Source organism: Neospora caninum, chromosome II (genome assembly GCF_000208865.1).
Source record: "Neospora caninum Liverpool complete genome, chromosome II".
Classification (NCBI taxonomy): Eukaryota; Apicomplexa; class Conoidasida; order Eucoccidiorida; family Sarcocystidae; genus Neospora; species Neospora caninum.
In genome coordinates, this window is record NC_018387.1 from 565,354 (window position 1) to 584,932 (window position 19,579).

At 55.2% G+C, this 19,579-nt stretch overlaps 1 protein-coding gene across 1 annotated transcript; it reads right to left on the reverse strand.

Moving 5' to 3' along the window:
• Window positions 1-554: 554 nt before the first annotated feature.
• NCLIV_005200 (hypothetical protein) lies at window positions 555-15,795 on the reverse strand (the record flags this gene model as incomplete). The annotated part of the gene is made up of 11 exons (XM_003880030.1): window positions 555-785; window positions 1,164-1,328; window positions 1,886-2,120; window positions 3,013-3,391; window positions 7,537-7,582; window positions 7,963-7,998; window positions 8,771-8,800; window positions 9,055-9,221; window positions 9,693-10,856; window positions 11,201-14,227; window positions 15,462-15,795. 11 exons carry the CDS (start codon window positions 15,793-15,795, stop codon window positions 555-557), a joined length of 5,814 nt encoding a protein of 1,937 aa, XP_003880079.1.
• Between the last annotated feature and the right edge of the window lie 3,784 nt (window positions 15,796-19,579).

A 19,579-nucleotide genomic window follows, 5' to 3' on the forward strand; every position in this document is an offset into this window, starting at 1 on the left:
AAAAAGTTTTTTGGGGGGGGGGGGGGCGGACGGCGCCGCAGAATCGGGGAGACAAGGTCGGGACGCCGACACCCTCCGAGAGTGGCGTGTCTCCCCTCCAGCCGGTAGCACGCATTCGGCGTCGTGGTGTTGCGACGCTGGGTTCTCTCTTCTTTCTTCTCACCTTTGTCCCGTTGAGGAGAAGGGTTCGGGCTACCGCCGCACACAGCTCCTTGTACTTCACACCGAGAGAAACGATGATCGATCCTTCCGTCTGCGAGAGATTGGCGCCGGTCGGTTGCGCGGACGCACGCAGGTCAAACGCGTCGCCACTCTGCACGTTGCTGTACAGGAGATCGACTTCGCTGGGGTCGATCTGAAGAAAGCGAGGCAGAAACGTGCCGCGCGGGCGGGCAATAAAGAAGGGAAGAAAAAAGACGCGTCGACCCTGCGTTCCTCGCTCTAGGTTTCCTCGATATCTGATCCAGCTGGCTGAGGCCGTCTCTCTGTTTCTCTCGCTGTGTGTCGGTCCCTCTGACTTCTCCCCTAGTATCTGGCGTGTGCTTGCTGGGTGTTCACCGATCCGCGTGAGTTTCCACCTCACGCCGCTCGCTTCCCGCCGCGCCTACGTTACGTTTTTCGCGCAGTTTCTCGATCTGCTTGCCGTCCTTCAGCAGCTTCTCGGCGAGCTCCGCAATCGCGGCGTGCGACTCCTGCTGCTCGTTGTCCAGGACCGTCTCGATCCGGTTCACAATTTGCGTCTTGACCATGGCGACGCAAACGATGCTCGCGTTTCGGATGTTCTCCTGAAACGAGAAAACCCACGGACCTCCGTTGACACAGACGTGACTCCGCGAAGAAACCAAGCCGAAGACAAAAAGACGCAGAACAGAGCAGGAACACCAAACAGACGGGGTCGACAGACACCCCGGGGAATTGTCTGCGCACCCTCTAAAGAAGGCAGCGCCATTTACAGCATAGCGTCCTGTGTCCCTGTCGGCAGGCCTTTCTTTTCCGTCAGCGATTTCTGTCTCCTATCCGCGTTCTTCCTCGCGTTCTCTCCCTCTTCTGATAAAACCGGTGGTGATGATGCCGCCCGCACCCCGAGCCGAATCAACCGCCGCAGCCAAGAGCCCCGCGAGTGTTTCTCAGCTGTTCCCTTTCCCAGAGTTTCAAAAGCTCACAATCTCCACGGGTGTATGGACAGCCATGGTGGCCACGACCCCGTCATCGACAAACTTGGATCTGTTGCTCTCCGTGAACTTCTTCAGCAGCGAGTCGACAACTTGCTGGGCAAAACTGGCGCTTTGGTGTGCGCTCGCCGATTGCTGCAAGCAGCCGATCGAAGCCTGCACAGCGGAAAGGCGACGCGCGGGGGAGAGGAACGCGTTTAGGGTACACAGAAAAGAAAGAACAGGAGAGACGCGAAGCGGCGGAGACAGGGAACCGAGAAGGGAGAGACGTTTCGTGCGGTCCGCCGTTTCCCCCGAAACTTCTCTCCCCTTAGGAACAGCGTCCTCTAGTTCATTTAGACGGGCGCCGCTGGCGAGGAAAAACGCGCAAACTGTCGATCCAAAAAAAAGAACTGGACGATGATTAACACCCACAAGGAGGCCGGAAACACGAGACATCCCTACACATAGAGGCGAAAAACTCCAAGGCTGCGTTTCCCTTTCCCCTCTCCTCTATGTTCCTTTGTATCTGGTCTCCTTCGCTGCTCCGCTCGTCTCCCGCTTCCTCTTTCACCTCGTGTTCTTTTCTCCGCCGGCTAACACCAGTGCGAAGTTCCCCCCACGCGTCCTCTGCACCGTCTTCAAGTTTGTCATCGCAGGCGCTCCCTTCAGTCTCTCGTTCTCCTCTTCTGCGATTTCTTGTCTCGTCAGATGTCTCCATGTTGGCCTCTCACCTCGGCTGCGTCCTTCCCGGCCGCAACGGCAGCCCGTCCAATCGCGTCGTCGATCTTCTCCATCGCTCCTGAGATCCCGTCTGCGCCGCCGCGCGAGAGCAGGAAAATGCCCTCGCGACAGTTCTCGATCTGCCGCAGGTGCTCCAGCTTCTTCGGACTCGTCACGACCCACCATTCCCCGGGGCGCGTAAACACAAAGAGCGTCTCGGGGAACTGGAACCCCGTCAGCCACATCCTGCGAAGGCGGAAAAAAGACAAGAAAGGACAAAAAGCGGTGGAACAGGCGAGGAAGAAGACGGATTTAAGCGACAGACACGCTCTGAGCGGGTCGGGAGACCCGAAACGTCATGAAACGGACTAACGGAAGCACTCGACGCATGCGCACCGACGCGCCTTTCACCTGTGCGCTCTTGCCTCTAGAGAACAGCCTTGAAAAACGATATTGCATATACATATATGTATATATATACATATGGCTCCAGTTACGAGGTACAGCCAAGCTCGGTGGGATCGCTGCACACCACCGCCCACAGGACTGCTGAAGACAGGTGAAAGTGTGTTGGACTTGTTTGCCTGCGGCAGACTGTCCGGAGGGATCAGAGGCAGCCGCGAGCAGAAAGGAACAGATGTTTTGCTCAGCAAGTCGGAACACAGGAGACAAGAGCGAAGAAAAACCCACTATTGTCCTTTGAAACTTGGTCATCCACGCGGAGAGACGCAGCGAGCTAACGAGGAACACGGACCTTGAAACGCGCGCGAAAAAGAAACGAAAGGGACACAGGCGGAGAAGGAAAGGCCAGGAACAACGGAGCAAAAGAGAGACAGCGAGGGAGAAAGAGAGAGCGACACCGGGGGGAGGGGAGAGAAGGCTACAGCCCTCGGAGTTTACGAAAAGTGCACTAGCGCAGAAACAGACGCCAGAAGACGGAGAAAAGAGCCTAAGGCAAACATCACAGAGAAACGAACCCGCGGAGGCACACGGAGTCTCTAAAAAGACATTGATTTGGACCAAGCATCAGGCGGCCGTTTCAAACCGGACAACGGCGTGGCACAGACGTGCGAGGAAGACGCCCTGTAGTGCTTGGCCCAGACCCGAGCTGCTGAGACCGCTCTCCTTCTCCACTTACTGCATCTGCTCAGCCTTTCCTTCTTCCTCTTCACTGGCCTTGCCGACAAGAATGACAAATGCGTCGACTCCTTGCCACGGGTCTCCCTCGACGCCGTAGCGGCTGTTCCAGTAACTGAAGAGTCTGTCGAGTTTCTCCTTCACATTGCCGCCGTCGATGGCGACGGTCCGGGCACTGCCTCCCCGATCGCCTTCTTTGGTTTCCTGAGTTTTCACAGGGACCGCCTCAGGAGGACGCGCCCCGTTGGGCGCAGCCTTCTCATCCGTCGGCGCAGTGGAAGTAGAGGCAGAGAGAGAAGGCGCGGGCTCTGTCTCCGGCTCGCGTTTCATTTCGAGCTTCGCCTGGAGCGGAGGCGCTCCCTCCTCCGAATTTGCCATCTCTGGAGCCGGGGGAGAACGCAGCAGGAAGGTGAGAAAAGGGAAGAGACTCGTCCCCACAGGTGGAGAGGGACGACCAGAAGACACGAGAGGGGACAACAAGAAGAGAGACAAAAGGAGAAGGAGAGAAACCCACAAGCCGTCTCTGGACGGAGGCGAGGGCGGTGAACGAGAGGGGACAAAGAGAAGACAGATGCGCGAGGCAGAAAGCAAAGAAACGCCCTTATGACAGAGAGGGATGGGCACAGATGAAGAGGGTCAGCATTTTTAACGTTTGTCCTCAGCAGGGGTAGTTGTACAAAAGAGGCGCGAACGAGGTGAAGCGGAAACGGTCCTCTTTCATTCTTTTCCCGGGAGACCAGCGACGCCCAGCAGGTCCTATCTTGGCTTTGTTTCGGCCCAGTGGGTGTCGAACTTTTTTTCGTGGACAAGGGCGTTGCGGGCTGATGGCCTGTACAAGGTTGAAACGGGAGGACGAGCGCAGTGCAGCTGCGGCGACACCGGATGAAGACAGGCACAGAGACAGAAGGAGGAGAGGAACCAGGAGGGAGGCGAGTGTCTTCTCCCGGCGGCACTCTGAGCACACGGGGACGGACCGCGAGAGCGGAAGGAGGGAGACCGGGGATCTGTCGAGGTGTGAAGGGAAAGAAACCGCTGCGGGAACAGAAGGACCGAAACAGAGCGTTTCGTCAGTTTCGAAGAAACAACTGGGAAACGCACCGCGCACCCTGTGAAAAATCGAGAGTAGACGGAGGGAGAAGCGAAGAGAGACTGGACGACAGCGACAAAGGAAAGAGCGAAAGTTCGCTTGCCGCGAAGAATCCTCTACGGAGCAAATATCTGGACGGAGTCGAAACGCGGGAAGGTGGCTTTATGTGCTCCGAAAACCGCAGAGGGGAATCTCATCAAGTCGCACACGGCGCCCGCGCGGTGTGGAGCTGCCTCGAGTCCAGTATCCGGCAGAGACCGAGAGAAGTGACGAAAAGTCCGTGAACATCGGAACACCGACAAAGTAGAGAGGTGAAAACGGGAGAAATGCCAGAAATCGAAAGGAGCACTGGACAAGAAGACGCAGAAACATCCAGAGGGGAAGTAACCGCGGGAGAGCACACTCATTTCTTGGGGGGTTGCCTTCGAGTGACCGCAGCCAGAAAAAAGCGTGGCTTCTTGCCGGTGTGCTGGAACAGGGGAGAGGCAGTTCCGCGCAACTGCATGCGGTGTGGACGGCCAGAATGGAGCCCACCTGCCAGTAAGAAATCCCAAAAGCAGAGCAGAGGAAGCACGTGTCCCCAGGGAACTTGCGAAATCAAAGGGAACGGAGAAGAGGCACAGAGAGACCGGCGGAGGAAAGATGCAGGTTCTGGAGATCGTGGAGGCCGACTTGACCAAGACAACGGCGTTACCCATAGAGAGGGTTTTCCTTTCTCTTCAGGACGGGGGAAAGCCGGCCAGGCTGAAGTCAGCATACCGTATCCAAAAGCAAGTCCCGCACGATGCATATGCATACATCCCGATTTCTGGGAATAAGGACGTACACATGTTTCTCAGCACACAATTCAGCGGTGTGTATCTGTACCTAGGTGGACGGTGCCTGGACAGATGGTTCGTGTCGATGCCCAGCCGGTGGACTTTGCTTCATGCAACCCGCGTTCTCTCTTATATCATAATCGTGAATTCGAATGGGAGTCATGACGATAAGGACAAAGCGTTAGTAGTGAGAGGGAAAGTACCAACCCGCTATAGTTCGGATCTTCGTTGTCAACGACGAGGAAGGCGACTGCGGTGAAATTGCCCGAGAACGAACGCCATCTGTGCTTCGCTAAGAATCTGCTCTTCAAACACTCCCAACACACAATTTTTCGCCCACCTTTAAACGTAATTCGCGAGCCTTGATTCTCCAGGTGGGCTCTCTTACGCTGGGAATCTGCGAACAAAGTGGCAAGCCCCCGGCCCACCGGTGTTGAGCGACGCGAAGAATCGAGCGAAACAAGAGTTTCTGAACCGCGAAATCCAATTGACGAGAACTCCAAATATTGAAAACTGTCCCTCGTCGCGGGTCTGGCACGAATTTTAGTCGAGGACGGACCTGTGGAGAATCTGTCAAAACGCTGGAGTGCCCCGCAGTGCGTTCCAAAAAGCAGTGATCTACAATCTGAGAAACAGCTGCTTTCTTTGACCACATGCCCGTACCAGAAGTCTCACCCAGAGACCAATACGGTGACTACGCAATTCAGAAACTCGTTATCCAGGCAGCTATATTACCATTATTACCTTAAAACTGGAATGCACACCACATTTCGCGGGTGACCTTCGTCGCTACTACCATGTATGTTGCTGCGTACGTTTGCCGATGGTGCATTTCAGAAACTGCCACACTACAGTGTACCGCTCCGTTTGCCCGCAAAAATGCTTTTTTCTTCATCGCGGCTTCAGTCTTTGAACCACATTCCTTCTATGGACTGTGGGAAGTGGAACGGGTTACACGTTCCGTGTGTGCTCAGACTATTGAGAGCTCACGGAACTTTGTACGCTGGGCACAACGGCCACAACAATAGGAGATAACATCCCACCGAAGATTCAAACAATGCCTGTTTTCTCCTCGCGGAAAATGGAACCACTTTTGTTTACGGTAATAGAACCGCGAGCACGCGGAAAAAAAGACGCATCTGTCTAGGAGAGCCCTAGAGACGGAGGTCAACGCGCCTAAGCAATCGTCATAAAGCAAAACGAATTGAAGAGGGAAGCCTGTCACAGAGGTCCCAGGGATGTTGACGGAGCGGGGGCAAAACGATGAGACGTGTCTGCTGGCCAACCCGTTTTCGTCCCCCCTCCCGGCTTTGTTGCCTCCCGCTCAGAACGAAAGCACACCCCCGTGCACTTAAAACCGCGTATCCCGGTGGCAACTGAGCCTCTAGCCTCCACCGTGATGTCACAAGCATGTCCATGACAGCGAACTCGGGTTTAAGGTAAAGTTTTCCCCTCTGCAGCATAAACTGTGTAAGCCGCAACACAGAGGTGCAAAACCTCTGTTGATCAAAGGCACAACGCGGTACTCCTTTGCTTGACCCAGGACGAACAAAGAAGACTAGTCGGAGCTGAGAGATCCGCACCCTTGAAACTCCTTTCTTCCCCCAGAGTCGAGATGGTAATTGTACCGCGGTTCGCATTTGCCAGTCACCGCTAGCAGGCATCATTGTTCAAAAAAGCTCTCTCTCATCCCGTGCGCACAGCGAGGAACAGGCTCCTGGAGAGACGAGCATGATAATCTTGGCAAAAGGGAGAGAGTTCAGACGGCACACTTTTCAAGCAGAACCTGGTCAATGTTTCACATTGGAGCATCTTAAATCAACATTCGAGGTAAATGCTCTTTCTGCCACATGCGTTGTTTGGTCTCGTAGTTCCTCCTGCTCGGGGGGAGAAACCCGTCTGTGACGCGCTCACAGTGCAAATCGATTGTTGGGTCCTGGGACCGGAGGACTAGCCAACGACCCCGATTTTCTTTCAGGAGGCGAAAATCGCGAAGCAAACGGGTCACGCCGCCTTCAAGGAGTGGCTGCGCCGCTTCCATGTGAAGCGAGACTGCAGTATATCTTCCAACAATTGGTTTGAAGGCTTCCCGCGACTGTCGGATCTGAAACGTGACGACAATCTTAGGTGCTGTCACGTGCCGTGTTCATGTTGCTGTCGCGGTGACTCCTTAGCCGCCTCGTGTGTAGCAGGTTAGGCCCGATTCGGACACCTGGAGCGAGAGGATGACGTTTACCTGTCTTCCGCAACTTTCCCTTGAGTCGTTAAAAGGCTACATTACACTTCCCTGCAAAAATGGAAAAACGGATGGCAGCGATAAGCAACCTGCCGCCGGCGGTAACCCCCGAACGCGATTGCAAGTGGCCGTTCTGCTGGACACCAAAACTGCAGTGTGTCAGCGTGACAAGAATGTGCTGTTTTCCCTGATTTGGTGTCAGTTCGTATCTAGCATCTCCGTTATTGTGCATGTTCGGCGTTAGGTCCCACGTTGAAAACCAGTTCTACACTGTGAATCACTTCAACGACTCCCCAACGACAGCTGCGCGTGACCCATCTAGTCGATATCGTGTCTTCGCGGGCGCGTCAGGAAAAGAAAGCGCTTCAGAGCGCTGAAGCTTACGTTTGCTCTTCCGGCAGCGCTGCTCTCCCCCTTCATCATTTGCGATCTGACGTCGAACACACACAGACACGCGATATCGTGGAGTAAACACACACCGTTTCCACGCTGTCCAGCGAGCAGGATGCGGAAGAGCCTGAACTGAGACTCCTACAGCACGGATTTTTCCCTCGTAGGATGTCGAAAGTGAAGTGCACAACCGGCCAGCACGTCACGAGGTTAACGTTCGCAACAAACTGCCATGAGGCGGTCCGAAACGCCGGCTCCCAGGTCAGAGTGGAGACTTGCGCGTCCAGATCTTGGTACGTTCTCTCATAGGAACCCCCGGGAGCGCCGTCTCCAGTGCGAAACCGGACATCCAATCGACAGCGACACTGTAGACGGCAGTTGCGTCGCGACTTCTCTGCCAGCAATGCACATGCATCTCACCGGGACGGGACCTGCCGCTGCCTTTCGAAGACGTTCCTGCAGCAACGCAATGTACCAAGGTTTTATAACTCGTTTTGTATCTTGGAACGCTCTTGTATCTTGGAACGCTAACGGAACGTCAAAAGTCGCCAAGCGCCCACAATGGAAAAGGGCTCCACTTGGGACTCTGTACGGTATTCGCATAACCCCTTGTGATCCTACAACGGAAACTATGAGCCCCGCTCCACAGGCTCTGACAACTCGTCTCGCCTCTCCCGCCAGCTGCGGTCACCCTCCTGTCTCATCCCGAAAGAGAACCTCAAAGAGACGGCTTGAACAACTTGAGAACCTGAACGACTTCACCCACGCCACGAGGTTACTCTGGAATCGGTACTGCTGCGAACGTGTTGGGTCATATGTTTCACATAGAAAGGAGCCTGTCACGCTGTCCAGACACAAACGGCCCTCTCGGCAAATGCTTCGATATAATGATCGTACAAGCACTCAGCAACGTGCGTTTGCTGTGCATCGGATTCTTCAGTCTCTCGAACCCAAAAAAAGATCGCAGCAGTGCACGCCTGCGCTTCCTGTCCGGTTGAGCGCTCGTCGCATCACAAGACACTACATGCCGGCAAGCACCTTTTTATTCCCGCGTGGACTCCAGGCCAGCCTTTCCTTCAGTCGAGGTCTACGTCGGCTGCAGCTGACTGCACGACTGGCATCTTTGAGTCTCCAGTCGATACAAACTCGGCACAGCACTCACACTAAAACGAAGGCGGGACAGGGCGCATTCTCAGTGCCGAGTCTCGCTTGTGGCTTCTTCGCTTACTTTGAGATTTGGAGCTGCGGCGCTTCTTCTCTGTAAAGCAGTGACAGACAACAGGAGTCGTTTCGGACAGTAAAGCTATCGTGAAGACTCTGCCGGTGGCCCCATCAGCACGTTCCACTCTGGTGTGACTGCAGCGCCTCGATCTGAAGTCTGTGCCGTCCAGTCTATAGTGTCTACGCTCATGCACCGCGTATGGCATTTTGTTTACTCCTGCCGTTAGACAGACATTTGTCCCAGAATTGCTTTTTCCCGCAGAGAAGCGGCAGCTGTCCGTGGCAACCTACCTCGTGGGAATCCCGAAGCACTGTCAGAAGGGGACTGGTGGCGCGGTCAGTCCAGCCTAGCACGCGCCTTTCGTTCACATGAAAAGCCAACTCACCCGTATCTGTGTCGTCGTCGTCGTCATCGCCGTCATCATCGTCGTCATCATCGTCTTCATCAGTGAGGCCAACTACGGAACGAGGACAGTAATAGGCAGGTTGGTCGCACGGTTACGGACTGAAATCACACGCGTCATCGGCCACTTGGATTGCGCAAACCTGCGGCGGGAGGCACCCGCTGCAGCCGCTCCATCATGAAGACCGCCTCGCCTTTCGCGCAGGCGCCAGTATGAGAACGAACAAACAAGCAGAGCGCCATGCGTTTAACACGCTGCATCCCTTTCAAGCGTCGACGCATGCATTAAGGAGAGGCAGTTCCACTGGAAGCTGACCACAAGCCGTATCTCCCGGAGTACCCTAGCACTGCTTGTCGCGGGCCTAACGTTTAGATTGTCCGTGGTGCAGTGCACGCAAACCTCAGTGCCTAGCTGACCTCTGGGTTTTCACCGGGACAGCGCCCCAACTCTTTGAAAACGTTGCAACTGACGCACATTCTAAAGAGGTGGGTCCACAGAGCGAGAAAGCTCTAATGGGCAACTTACGCACTAGCGCCTTTCCCCGCAAATCCATTGCACCGCTCGCCGGCAGGGCCGTCCCGCCTGCCTTCTGCTCTGTCATGGTCCCCTGCCCCTGAGGCATCCCTTTCTGTTGACGCGTCCCTTTCCCTTGCGTTGCCCGTGCCGTCTGCGGCGCGTCTTTCTCTTGCGGCCTCGCGTTCTGGTCGGGTTGCTCCTTCTCGCCAGACTTCCCTTTCCCGCCCGTGGTCCCTTTCACTTCAGCCGCCCCGTCATCATCCCGAGAATCGTCACCATCTCGAGAGTCGTCACCATCCCGAGAGTCGTCACCGTCCCGAGAGTCGTCACCATCTCGAGAGTCGTCACCATCCCGAGAGTCGTCACCATCCCGAGAGTCGTCACCATCTCGAGAGTCGTCACCATCCCGAGAGTCGTCACCATCCCGAGGGTCGTCACCATCCCGAGAGTCGTCATCATCCCGAGAGTCGTTGTCGCCCTTTGTTGCATCCTTTTCCGGTGCCCCGCCCGTTTCATCCCTATCGTCTCCTTCCGCTCCACCGTCTGTTTCGGGTGTCTCGTCTTCTTCCTGTCTGTTGCCCTCCGCTGACGCTCCCCCCGTTCGCGAAGCATTTGGCTCCTGCGTTGCCTTATCCTCTTCCCGTGACTGCGACTCTTGCAACGGCCCCGCCGCTCGCCCTGACTTGGGCTCTGGCGAGGGGACTGGCCCTGCCGACGGCCTCGTCTCCAGCGCCGGGCTCCCCGCCGCCTCGGCGCCTTGTCCTTGTGCAGGTCCTTGCGCTCCCTCAGACACCGGGGAGTGCACCGCCTGAGGCTCCTGTGGCTGCTGGGGCGCGGGCGTGGATTGGGCGGTCGCGGAGTGGAGGGGCTGGGACTGGAAAGGCGGGGGCTGGAAAGGCTGGGTTTGGTACGACGGCGACTGGAAAGGCTGGGACTGGAAAGGCTGGGATTGGAAAGACTGGGACTGGAACGACGGCGACTGGAAAGGCTGAGGTTCGAAGGGTTGGTGTTCGAAGGGCTGCGGGTGGACGGGTCGGTGTTGCTGCTGTCGGTTGTGCTGGCTTGGCTGATCATGAGACGGTTCCTGGCGTTGTCCGGAGTGAGGATGCTCGCCGTGGTGCTCCTGATCTTGCGGGGATTTCTGATCTTCTGCGACTGATGAAGCCAACGGCCCTGACGAGCAAAGCAAGGCATGGAACAGAGAGTGTGGAGAACGCGCAACCGGACCGTTGCTTTTTGGGAGTGAACTGCCATCTGCATGGGACCACAGGACAATTCCCAATACATGATCTTTCAAAGGTTGATTGACATGCTAGGGCTGTCACCACTGCTTATAGTGCCAACAAGAGAACGAGGACAATCATGTGAGAACGGGTACCACAAACAAGGGCCGAACCTCCACGTCCTCGTTCCTGATGCCTGTTCCCTGAGTTGTGTCAAGAGAAGCCGCTTCCACACGACATCGGACGCACCGCAGCGTTTTTCACGACTGTGGAACTCGTCCCCTATAGGCTTACCGTGATCGCGACCGGTACTGGAAGCCTTATCCGTGGCACTGGCCGAGCGCTTATGCAGATCTCTGTCTTGCGGCCCTCCTGTCTGTTGGGCATGCTGGCCAGGTTTTCCCGCTTCGTGAGCATCGGCGTGTTCTTCCCCGTGATGCTTGTCTCCATGGCTTCCATCACCTTGCAGGCCTCGCTCTGCTGCTTTAGGCGATACGCTTCTCGGTAGAGCCGCGTGTTCCACATTTTCTGCCCCGCCTGCAGCCTCCTGGCCTTGGCTCTGCCCCTCCTTTGACGTTTCATCAGCTCTGTGCTGGCCCCCTTCTGGAGAGTGACGACTTCTCCTGTGCCGCTGCCTCGTTCCTTCAAGCTCATCCATTTCCTTACCCACGCTACCTTCCTGGCCACTACCAACCCCGACATCGCCACCACCGACCCGTCCCTCGAGGTGCTTGTCCTTCTCCTCGCCGCCCTCAGCCTCATCGTCTTTTCCATGGTGGTGCTTCTTCTTTTTGTGCCGACGTCGCTTCTTCGACTCATGCTCACTGTTGTGGTTATCGTCCTCTTTGTTCTCACCATGCTCGTGGCCCCCAGGTGTACCGACACCGCTGCCACCGGCACGACCCTCGAGCTTCTTGTCCTTTTCCTCCTTGTCGGCTGACTCGTCCTCCTTTCCATGGTGGTGCTTCTTCTTTTTGTGCCGACGTCGCTTCTTCGACTCATGCTCACTGTTGTGGTTATCGTCCTCTTTGTTCTCGCCGCCCTCGTGGCCTCCAGGTGTACCGACACCGCTGCCACCGGCACGACCCTCGAGCTTCTTGTCCTTTTCCTCCTTGTCGGCTGACTCGTCCTCCTTTCCATGGTGGTGCTTCTTCTTTTTGTGCCGACGTCGCTTCTTCGACTCATGCTCACTGTTGTGGTTATCGTCCTCTTTGTTCTCGCCGCCCTCGTGTCCTCCAGGTGTACCGACACCGCTGCCACCGGCACGACCCTCGAGCTTCTTGTCCTTTTCCTCCTTGTCGGCTGACTCGTCCTCCTTTCCATGGTGGTGCTTCTTCTTTTTGTGCCGACGTCGCTTCTTCGACCCATGCCCTCCCTGGTGGCTATCGTCCTCTTTGTTCTCACCATGCTCGTGGCCCCCAGGTGTACCGACACCGCTGCCACCGGCACGACCCTCGAGCTTCTTGTCCTTTTCCTCCTTGTCGGCTGACTCGTCCTCCTTTCCATGGTGGTGCTTCTTCTTTTTGTGCCGACGTCGCTTCTTCGACTCATGCTCACTGTTGTGGTTATCGTCCTCTTTGTTCTCGCCGCCCTCGTGTCCTCCAGGTGTACCGACACCGCTGCCACCGGCACGACCCTCGAGCTTCTTGTCCTTTTCCTCCTTGTCGGCTGACTCGTCCTCCTTTCCATGGTGGTGCTTCTTCTTTTTGTGCCGACGTCGCTTCTTCGACTCATGCTCACTGTTGTGGTTATCGTCCTCTTTGTTCTCGCCGCCCTCGTGTCCTCCAGGTGTACCGACACCGCTGCCACCGGCACGACCCTCGAGCTTCTTGTCCTTTTCCTCCTTGTCGGCTGACTCGTCCTCCTTTCCATGGTGGTGCTTCTTCTTTTTGTGCCGACGTCGCTTCTTCGACCCATGCTCTCCCTGGTGGCTATCGTCGTCTTTGTTCTCACCACGCTGGTGGCCTCCAGGTGTACCGACACCGCTGCCACCGGCACGACCCTCGAGCTTCTTGTCCTTTTCCTCCTTGTCGGCTGACTCGTCCTCCTTTCCATGGTGGTGCTTCTTCTTTTTGTGCCGACGTCGCTTCTTCGACCCATGCTCTCCCTGGTGGCTATCGTCCTCTTTGTTCTCACCATGCTCGTGGCCTCCAGGTGTCCTGACTCCGCTGCCACCGGCACGAGCCTCGAGCTTCTTGTTTTTTTTCTCGCCGCCATCAGCCTCATCGTCTTTTCCATGGTGGTGCTTCTTCTTTTTGTGCCGACGTCGCTTCTTCGACCCATGCTCTCCCTGGTGGCTATCGTCCTCTTTGTTCTCACCATGCTCGTAACCTCCAGGTGTCCTGACACCTCTGGCACCGGCACGACCCTCGAGCTTCTTGTCCTTTTCCTCCTTGTCGGCTGACTCGTCCTCCTTTCCATGGTGGTGCTTCTTCTTTTTGTGCCGACGTCGCTTCTTCGACCCATGCTCTCCCTGGTGGCTATCGTCATCTTTGTTCTCACCACGCTGGTGGCCCCCAGGTGTACCGACACCGCTGCCACCGGCACGACCCTCGAGCTTCTTGTCCTTTTCCTCCTTGTCGGCTGACTCGTCCTCCTTTCCATGGTGGTGCTTCTTCTTTTTGTGCCGACGTCGCTTCTTCGACCCATGCTCTCCCTGGTGGCTATCGTCCTCTTTGTTCTCACCATGCTCGTGGCCTCCAGGTGTCCTGACTCCGCTGCCACCGGCACGAGCCTCGAGCTTCTTGTTTTTTTTCTCGCCGCCATCAGCCTCATCGTCTTTTCCATGGTGGTGCTTCTTCTTTTTGTGCCGACGTCGCTTCTTCGACTTATGCTCACTGTTGTGGTTATCGTCATCTTTGTTCTCACCACGCTGGTGGCCTCCAGGTGTCCTGACTCCGCTGCCATCGGCACGAGCCGCGAGCTTCTTGTCCTTTACCCCGCCACTGTCTGACACGTCGTCAGATTTCCGTTGGTGCTTCTTGCTTTTGTGCCGGCGTTTCGTCTTCGTCGTGCGCTGCTTTCCGTCTTGTCTTGGCGCTTCGCCTTCGTCACTGCCCCGGTCACGGGAGCGTTTTCTGTCTTTGGTCGTTTTCTGGACGCTCCCGGTTTCGGTAGAGGATTCCGTGGCGTGCTTCTTCCGTTTTTGCTTTTTGTGCCGTTCTGTGGTGGCATTCTCCTCTTGGTTGCCATGTGTCGCCTTCCGCTCCGATTTCTGTTTTCTCCGGCGCTTGTTATCATGGGATTGCTTCCCCTGCTTTGCCCTGTGTTGAGTTCGCGTTTTCTTACGGCGCCCTCTTCGCTTTTTCGCCGGCGTCGCACCTGCAGAGGATGAGTATACCACATTGGAGCGTTGGGATCCGCATGGCTGCCTCTTTGCGCTACAAGCCCAAATGTCGCTTAAAGGGACAAGTCGAACACCGCACGACCTACAGACCGAAAACTGAAAGCCACTGCCACTCCCAAAAGATCCGAGGGGTTGTTTTTCCTGAATCCTCGCTACGTCATAAAGTTTCAAGCAGCCGCCGAACACTTCGCTCTATGTCAGTTCGCGGCTGCTTCTTCCCGGCACTGGGGCACGCATTTAATCAGCAGTTTCTCTGTCGAAAAAGCCCTGGGATGTATAACCAAACGTGCATGTGTCTCGTCATAGGTATGCACCACAAGGGCCGATTCGCCTATGCCACGTGGCAGAGACCGGATTCATCGTTTCCCACCCCTGAGTCTCGCGGCTGCTGGGAAAACCTTGCTCGCGAACCTTCTTCGTTCTGTTTTCTCTGGCTGAATTGGGCGAGAGGGAAGCACCTTATGTCGCGGTACCTACCCTTTTTCTTTACGCGTTTGCGCCGTCTAGACCGCTGAACGCGCCTGCGCCTACGATTTCTTCCTCCACGTCCCCGACGCCGAACCTTTCTTCCGTTGTGGCGGTGACGGCGACGGCGACCTGAGAAATGAAAGCAGCCGCGAGAGAGCCTTTTCGGACAGCAAGAGCAGAGCACTTTCATGGACCCAGACCGGGCAAGTGGCGCAAAACTCAGGTGCAGTCGGAGTTGATGGAAACTCATTGGCCTTCACGTGTGAATGGTGGCTGACCCACTGGTCGTACCTGGTATGGAGAGTTTATCAGATTCTCTGCACAACTCCTTCCCCGTCTCCAGGCAACAGCATGAACGAGTGAACACAAGAGGGACATGCCGGCACGTAGGCAAACTTTCGCATAGCCACGCACTCTACTGGCTTTTATTTGGCTGCGCGATTCTACGCATTGTTTTGCCCCTTGATGGAAGGTAGCCAGCTTTAGAGCACCCTCCAAAGCTTCGACTCCCAGCCCACGTCTGCAGTCTTCACGGCGTTATTTAAGGAGTTGCCATGCTGTACAGTGGAAGTTCCATGGCAAGGTCCCGAATACAAAACGCTACGACGCACCATTCGCGGCACCTGAGGTTGCCTTCCGGGAGGTCCAGTGCTTTTTTCAAGAACGGTTCCACGAGCTCCCGGTACCGCCCACTGACGATAAGACGCTATGTAGGGAGTGGATGGAGGATAGGAATCTTACCGAGAGCCGTCTCGATGAATGAGCCTGCAAGTTCGTTGTCAAGGAGAGACAAACTGCTCAACTGGTTGAGACCGGCTGAGTGCAGCTGTTTCCGCAGAGGCAATGCGCCTTCTGAAACTACGTGAGCGCTCTCGGAAGAAAAACGGTCGGCTGCATCGGGTAGTTGTTGCTGGTTATTTTTTCCGAGTCGTGATACTTGCAGTGCAACCGAGGCGTCGAGGCACGATTCCACGGCGGCGAGGAAAACTAGCAAACAAGCTGTACCGGTTAGTCGAATGCAGGCGATTCGACCCCTTAGGGAGGCTGCCTGCACCGGCAGCTTGTTCCTCCTCATTCTGTTTGCATGTGTAACAGGAAACAGAACCCCTTTTGGGGAAGCGTGGAAGTTTCGGTCATTTACGTATCTCGAGCCGTGCCCGCATGCGTGGCAGACAAGCTGCCTAGCACGTCACAATCTTCCTTGCATTCGCTTCCATGTGCCGCAAAAGTGGACATAGGCAGACGTGAAGACGCAAATGGAATAGAATATCGGTAGGAAAAACTCTGGGCGGGCAGTTTGCCCATTTTCACATTGGGGGCCGTCTAGACAGCCCGATGATTCGGTCGAGCTAACCCGCGGTTGTCTTGGTATCCCGGAGGCAAGAGGCAACAAAAAGCACTTGCCACCGAGAAACGAATAAAGGGTGGAAGCTTTTGCCTGGATAGGAAAAAACCTCACAACCTTACCCACACTCAGATTCTGGTTCTGAACAAAGCGTGGAAAATCGGTCGCTAGATACCTGACCAGCTGATCACTAAAGGTTACCGCGAACGAGCGAGCAGTGCAACGCCCCGTGCCAATGGGTCCGGCCCCCTTAAAAGGTAGAGAGAGCGCGTCGTCTCCGGCACGGACTCTTAACGTTAGACACATATGGAGAGACGACGCGACAAAGAAAATCTCTCTACGAACCTTCTCTGTTTCCGTCTCGATCTATGGGGTAGGAATGGCCTTCCTTTGCAGGCAGATTTCGTGTTCGACATGAGGAACTTTTATCCTGAACTTTGGTTGCAAATACACTCTTTTTTCCCCGCAGGGGATTCGCGAATCCTCCGGTTCATAGACAGCGGAAAGCTTGGCGACAACAACGTTTCGGATAGCTACCACTCGGGTTTGCTTTGCCATCCTAGGGGCTGTTCCTTTTGGCATTTACAGCACTTGCTTTCGCCGTGAGACGAATCCGTCTACATCACAAAGTTAGTCCTCGGGCGGTCTTCGCCAGAGAAGCGAACGTTACGCTAGCGTTACAGTGTGAACTGAAAGAGCCACCCTGCGCGGCAAACATCCGCATGGAGAAACAACTCTGAATCCTCCATGATACTGTTTTCTGACAAAGACACCTCTCCATGGTAATTCCAAGAGTCAGGAGCTTCGCCAGTTCCAGCGACCACCTGCTTTGCCCTGCTCAGGAGTCAGCCGGTTTCCTTCTGACAAAGAAAATCGCACCACTCTTCCATGGTTACTGTTGCTGTTGCAGCTCTTTTTAGCATGTTAAACTGCGTGAAATGAAGCAGGTGGCTACGTGACAGTACAAACACAGTAAGAACCCACTCCTAGTTTAAAGGTGAATGGGCTGAATCCAAGATTTTGCGCCGGCATGGCGGCCGTGTTATCCGGCGTCATCCTCCCATAACTCTTCACAGTTAATAGATGATAAAACATGGCGACGATGATATCACAAATGAGCAGTTGTTGTGAAGGTCTGTCGCTGCTTTTCTCTCTTCCTCTTGTCGAGTCGACGCTGTGCGCAAGCAACTTCAACGGCGTCCGTTTTTTAGAGCATTTCACTGACGAGACCGTTTTGGAGTCCCGTCTTGTTCAGCTTTTTGGCTGCCTGTGTGTTACGCGGAGGTATCCGTGGTCACCCAGCTTCGCGCCTGATGCGGTTCGTGCAGGCGAGGACAGGAGTAGGCTCATGTCCATTAGTGGCCTATCGAGACAGGGTGACCATGTAAATCCCCCCAGGTTGCGTGTGGGCCAGCTGATATGCTCGCTGCAGAAAAATTGTGCATTGCCTCCACGGCAGTCAGCATCTCGATGTTACATGAGACTCCCTCCCTAGCGGCACCGCTCGAGCACCCGGACACCCAAAACCCCTTTCTCCCCAGCATGCGACGGACGCGTCTGACGTGGGGCATGAATGCATGCACTCGTCAAACGTTCAGGTTTCGATACATCTCTCCGTTATGTCTGTTTTGTTGTCAACACTCGGCTGTGGTGGCGCACCCAGTCTTCGAAACCAGGCTTGGTAGAAATATGCACGCAGGCGCCGCAACAGCGAAGCCACCGGTTTTCAGTTCTAATTGCTTGGGCCTTTCTTCGGCAGCGACGGCTCCTCAGTAGGATACCAACACACGGGGTCTCATCTGGTCGCAGTTGCACGCCACGAGAGTGAAGCATGCTCAGTTGTGTGTCTCGACAAAGTTACGAGAGGATCCACTGAGGGGTTTTCTACGTTACGGAAAGAATTGATACCCCAGTCGTCGCGAATTTTTTCATCCGTCTCATCCCTCATTCTCGAACAGCCCCACCTGTACCCGGTGTCTTACTCTTGCTGCACAAACTTTCGTTTGGAGAGGCAGGCCTCCCCAAAGCCCCTGAAAGTCATGGTGAGGCAACCAACCTCAGAAACCGAGTACAGAAGCAATGGCAGATGCCATCGGGGCTGATGTGAAAGCGACGCAATTACTCGCCGGGAAAAAGCAGAGGAAAACTGTTGCGGGGGCGTTCAAAGCTCCAGTTAGTGTGACGTGGGAGGCGCTCACGGAGTTCGTTTTTCCGAAGAATCTGATGCACCCCAAGGCCCTCGGGCGTTTATATCTCCTCGGGTTCTATGGAAACATCGATGAACATGGCAAAATGCGAGCTGGTGAGTAATTGCACAACCCCTCTCATGTCGGCGACATGTCTTCGGTCTGTAACGGGCGTGCTTGAAGATCGCCAGTGCATGGTCTAAACACGACCCTCCATTCACAGGGCACTAGTGCTACTAATAGAAGCCTAAACGGAACGCGAACCTGAACTATAACAAGGAAATGAGGTCGCACTTGCTGCAGCAGGGTAGTCGCGGTGAATGTTCCTCAGGACCGTTTGATATGGCTGAGTGTCTGCTTTCACGATATACACGGGAAAAGGGTTTTGTTCCAGAAAAAAACGTCATAACACTTGTGCAAGTGGAAATAGCGCCGGAGAAGGCACGCGCGTGCTGTGGGATGAGCATTGCGCAGGCCACTTGGGACGGCACTCGGTCACGAGTTCTGAGATTCGAGTCATGATGACGGACATTTACAAAGTGAGTGTCCTTCCTACTCCCTCCAAGTAGCTTTGCTGGGCCTGTGGCTTTTTGTGTAGCAACTAGGGGTTCGAAGAGCCTCCAGTTGCACACCAGCTTCGCACATTCAGACTCAGATGGTAGCGCTGTTTGTCCATATACACGGACATACCTGTGCATACGTACAACAACTCCGAACCGTCAATTGACTCTGTTTCGGGGCCTCTCAATTACTACACCACTCTATTTGGTTGGTAGGCAGAGAAGCTCCTCTGCACGCCATGGTGAGACCGAGCTACCCACTGCAGTTGTATCACTACGTGTTATCTTTGGCGTCATGTTTCTCGTTCTTGAATTAGAACGCTCTGAAAAGCATGTTCGAGGTGAGGCTCTCATCACACTCGCACTCCCTTGCGGAAGTGGCGCTGCCTTCCCTTATCTCGAATTCAAGAGCACTCTCGAACCAGGACATCATCAATTAGGGGTCTGTTCCCAGCGTACACACACACACACACACTGTCCAAGTATCACTGGATGCGTCAGCACTGTCCAGGAACGCGAAAGGTATCGTCGTTACGATATCGATAACTCTTCGTTTCCAGTTACGCAATTGTTGAGGTTCCCACACAATTACACACAGACAGGCGACGCGCGAGGCCGAACACCGACGAACGAATTTCATTCTGCTGATGAACGGCAAGCGGTGCACCGTAGTACAAACTGTCCAACCAGATGATTAAGGTGTGACTCGAGAGAAGCCGAGAGTGGCACGACGCACCGCAGAGGTGACCTGAAAATCACTCTGTTCCC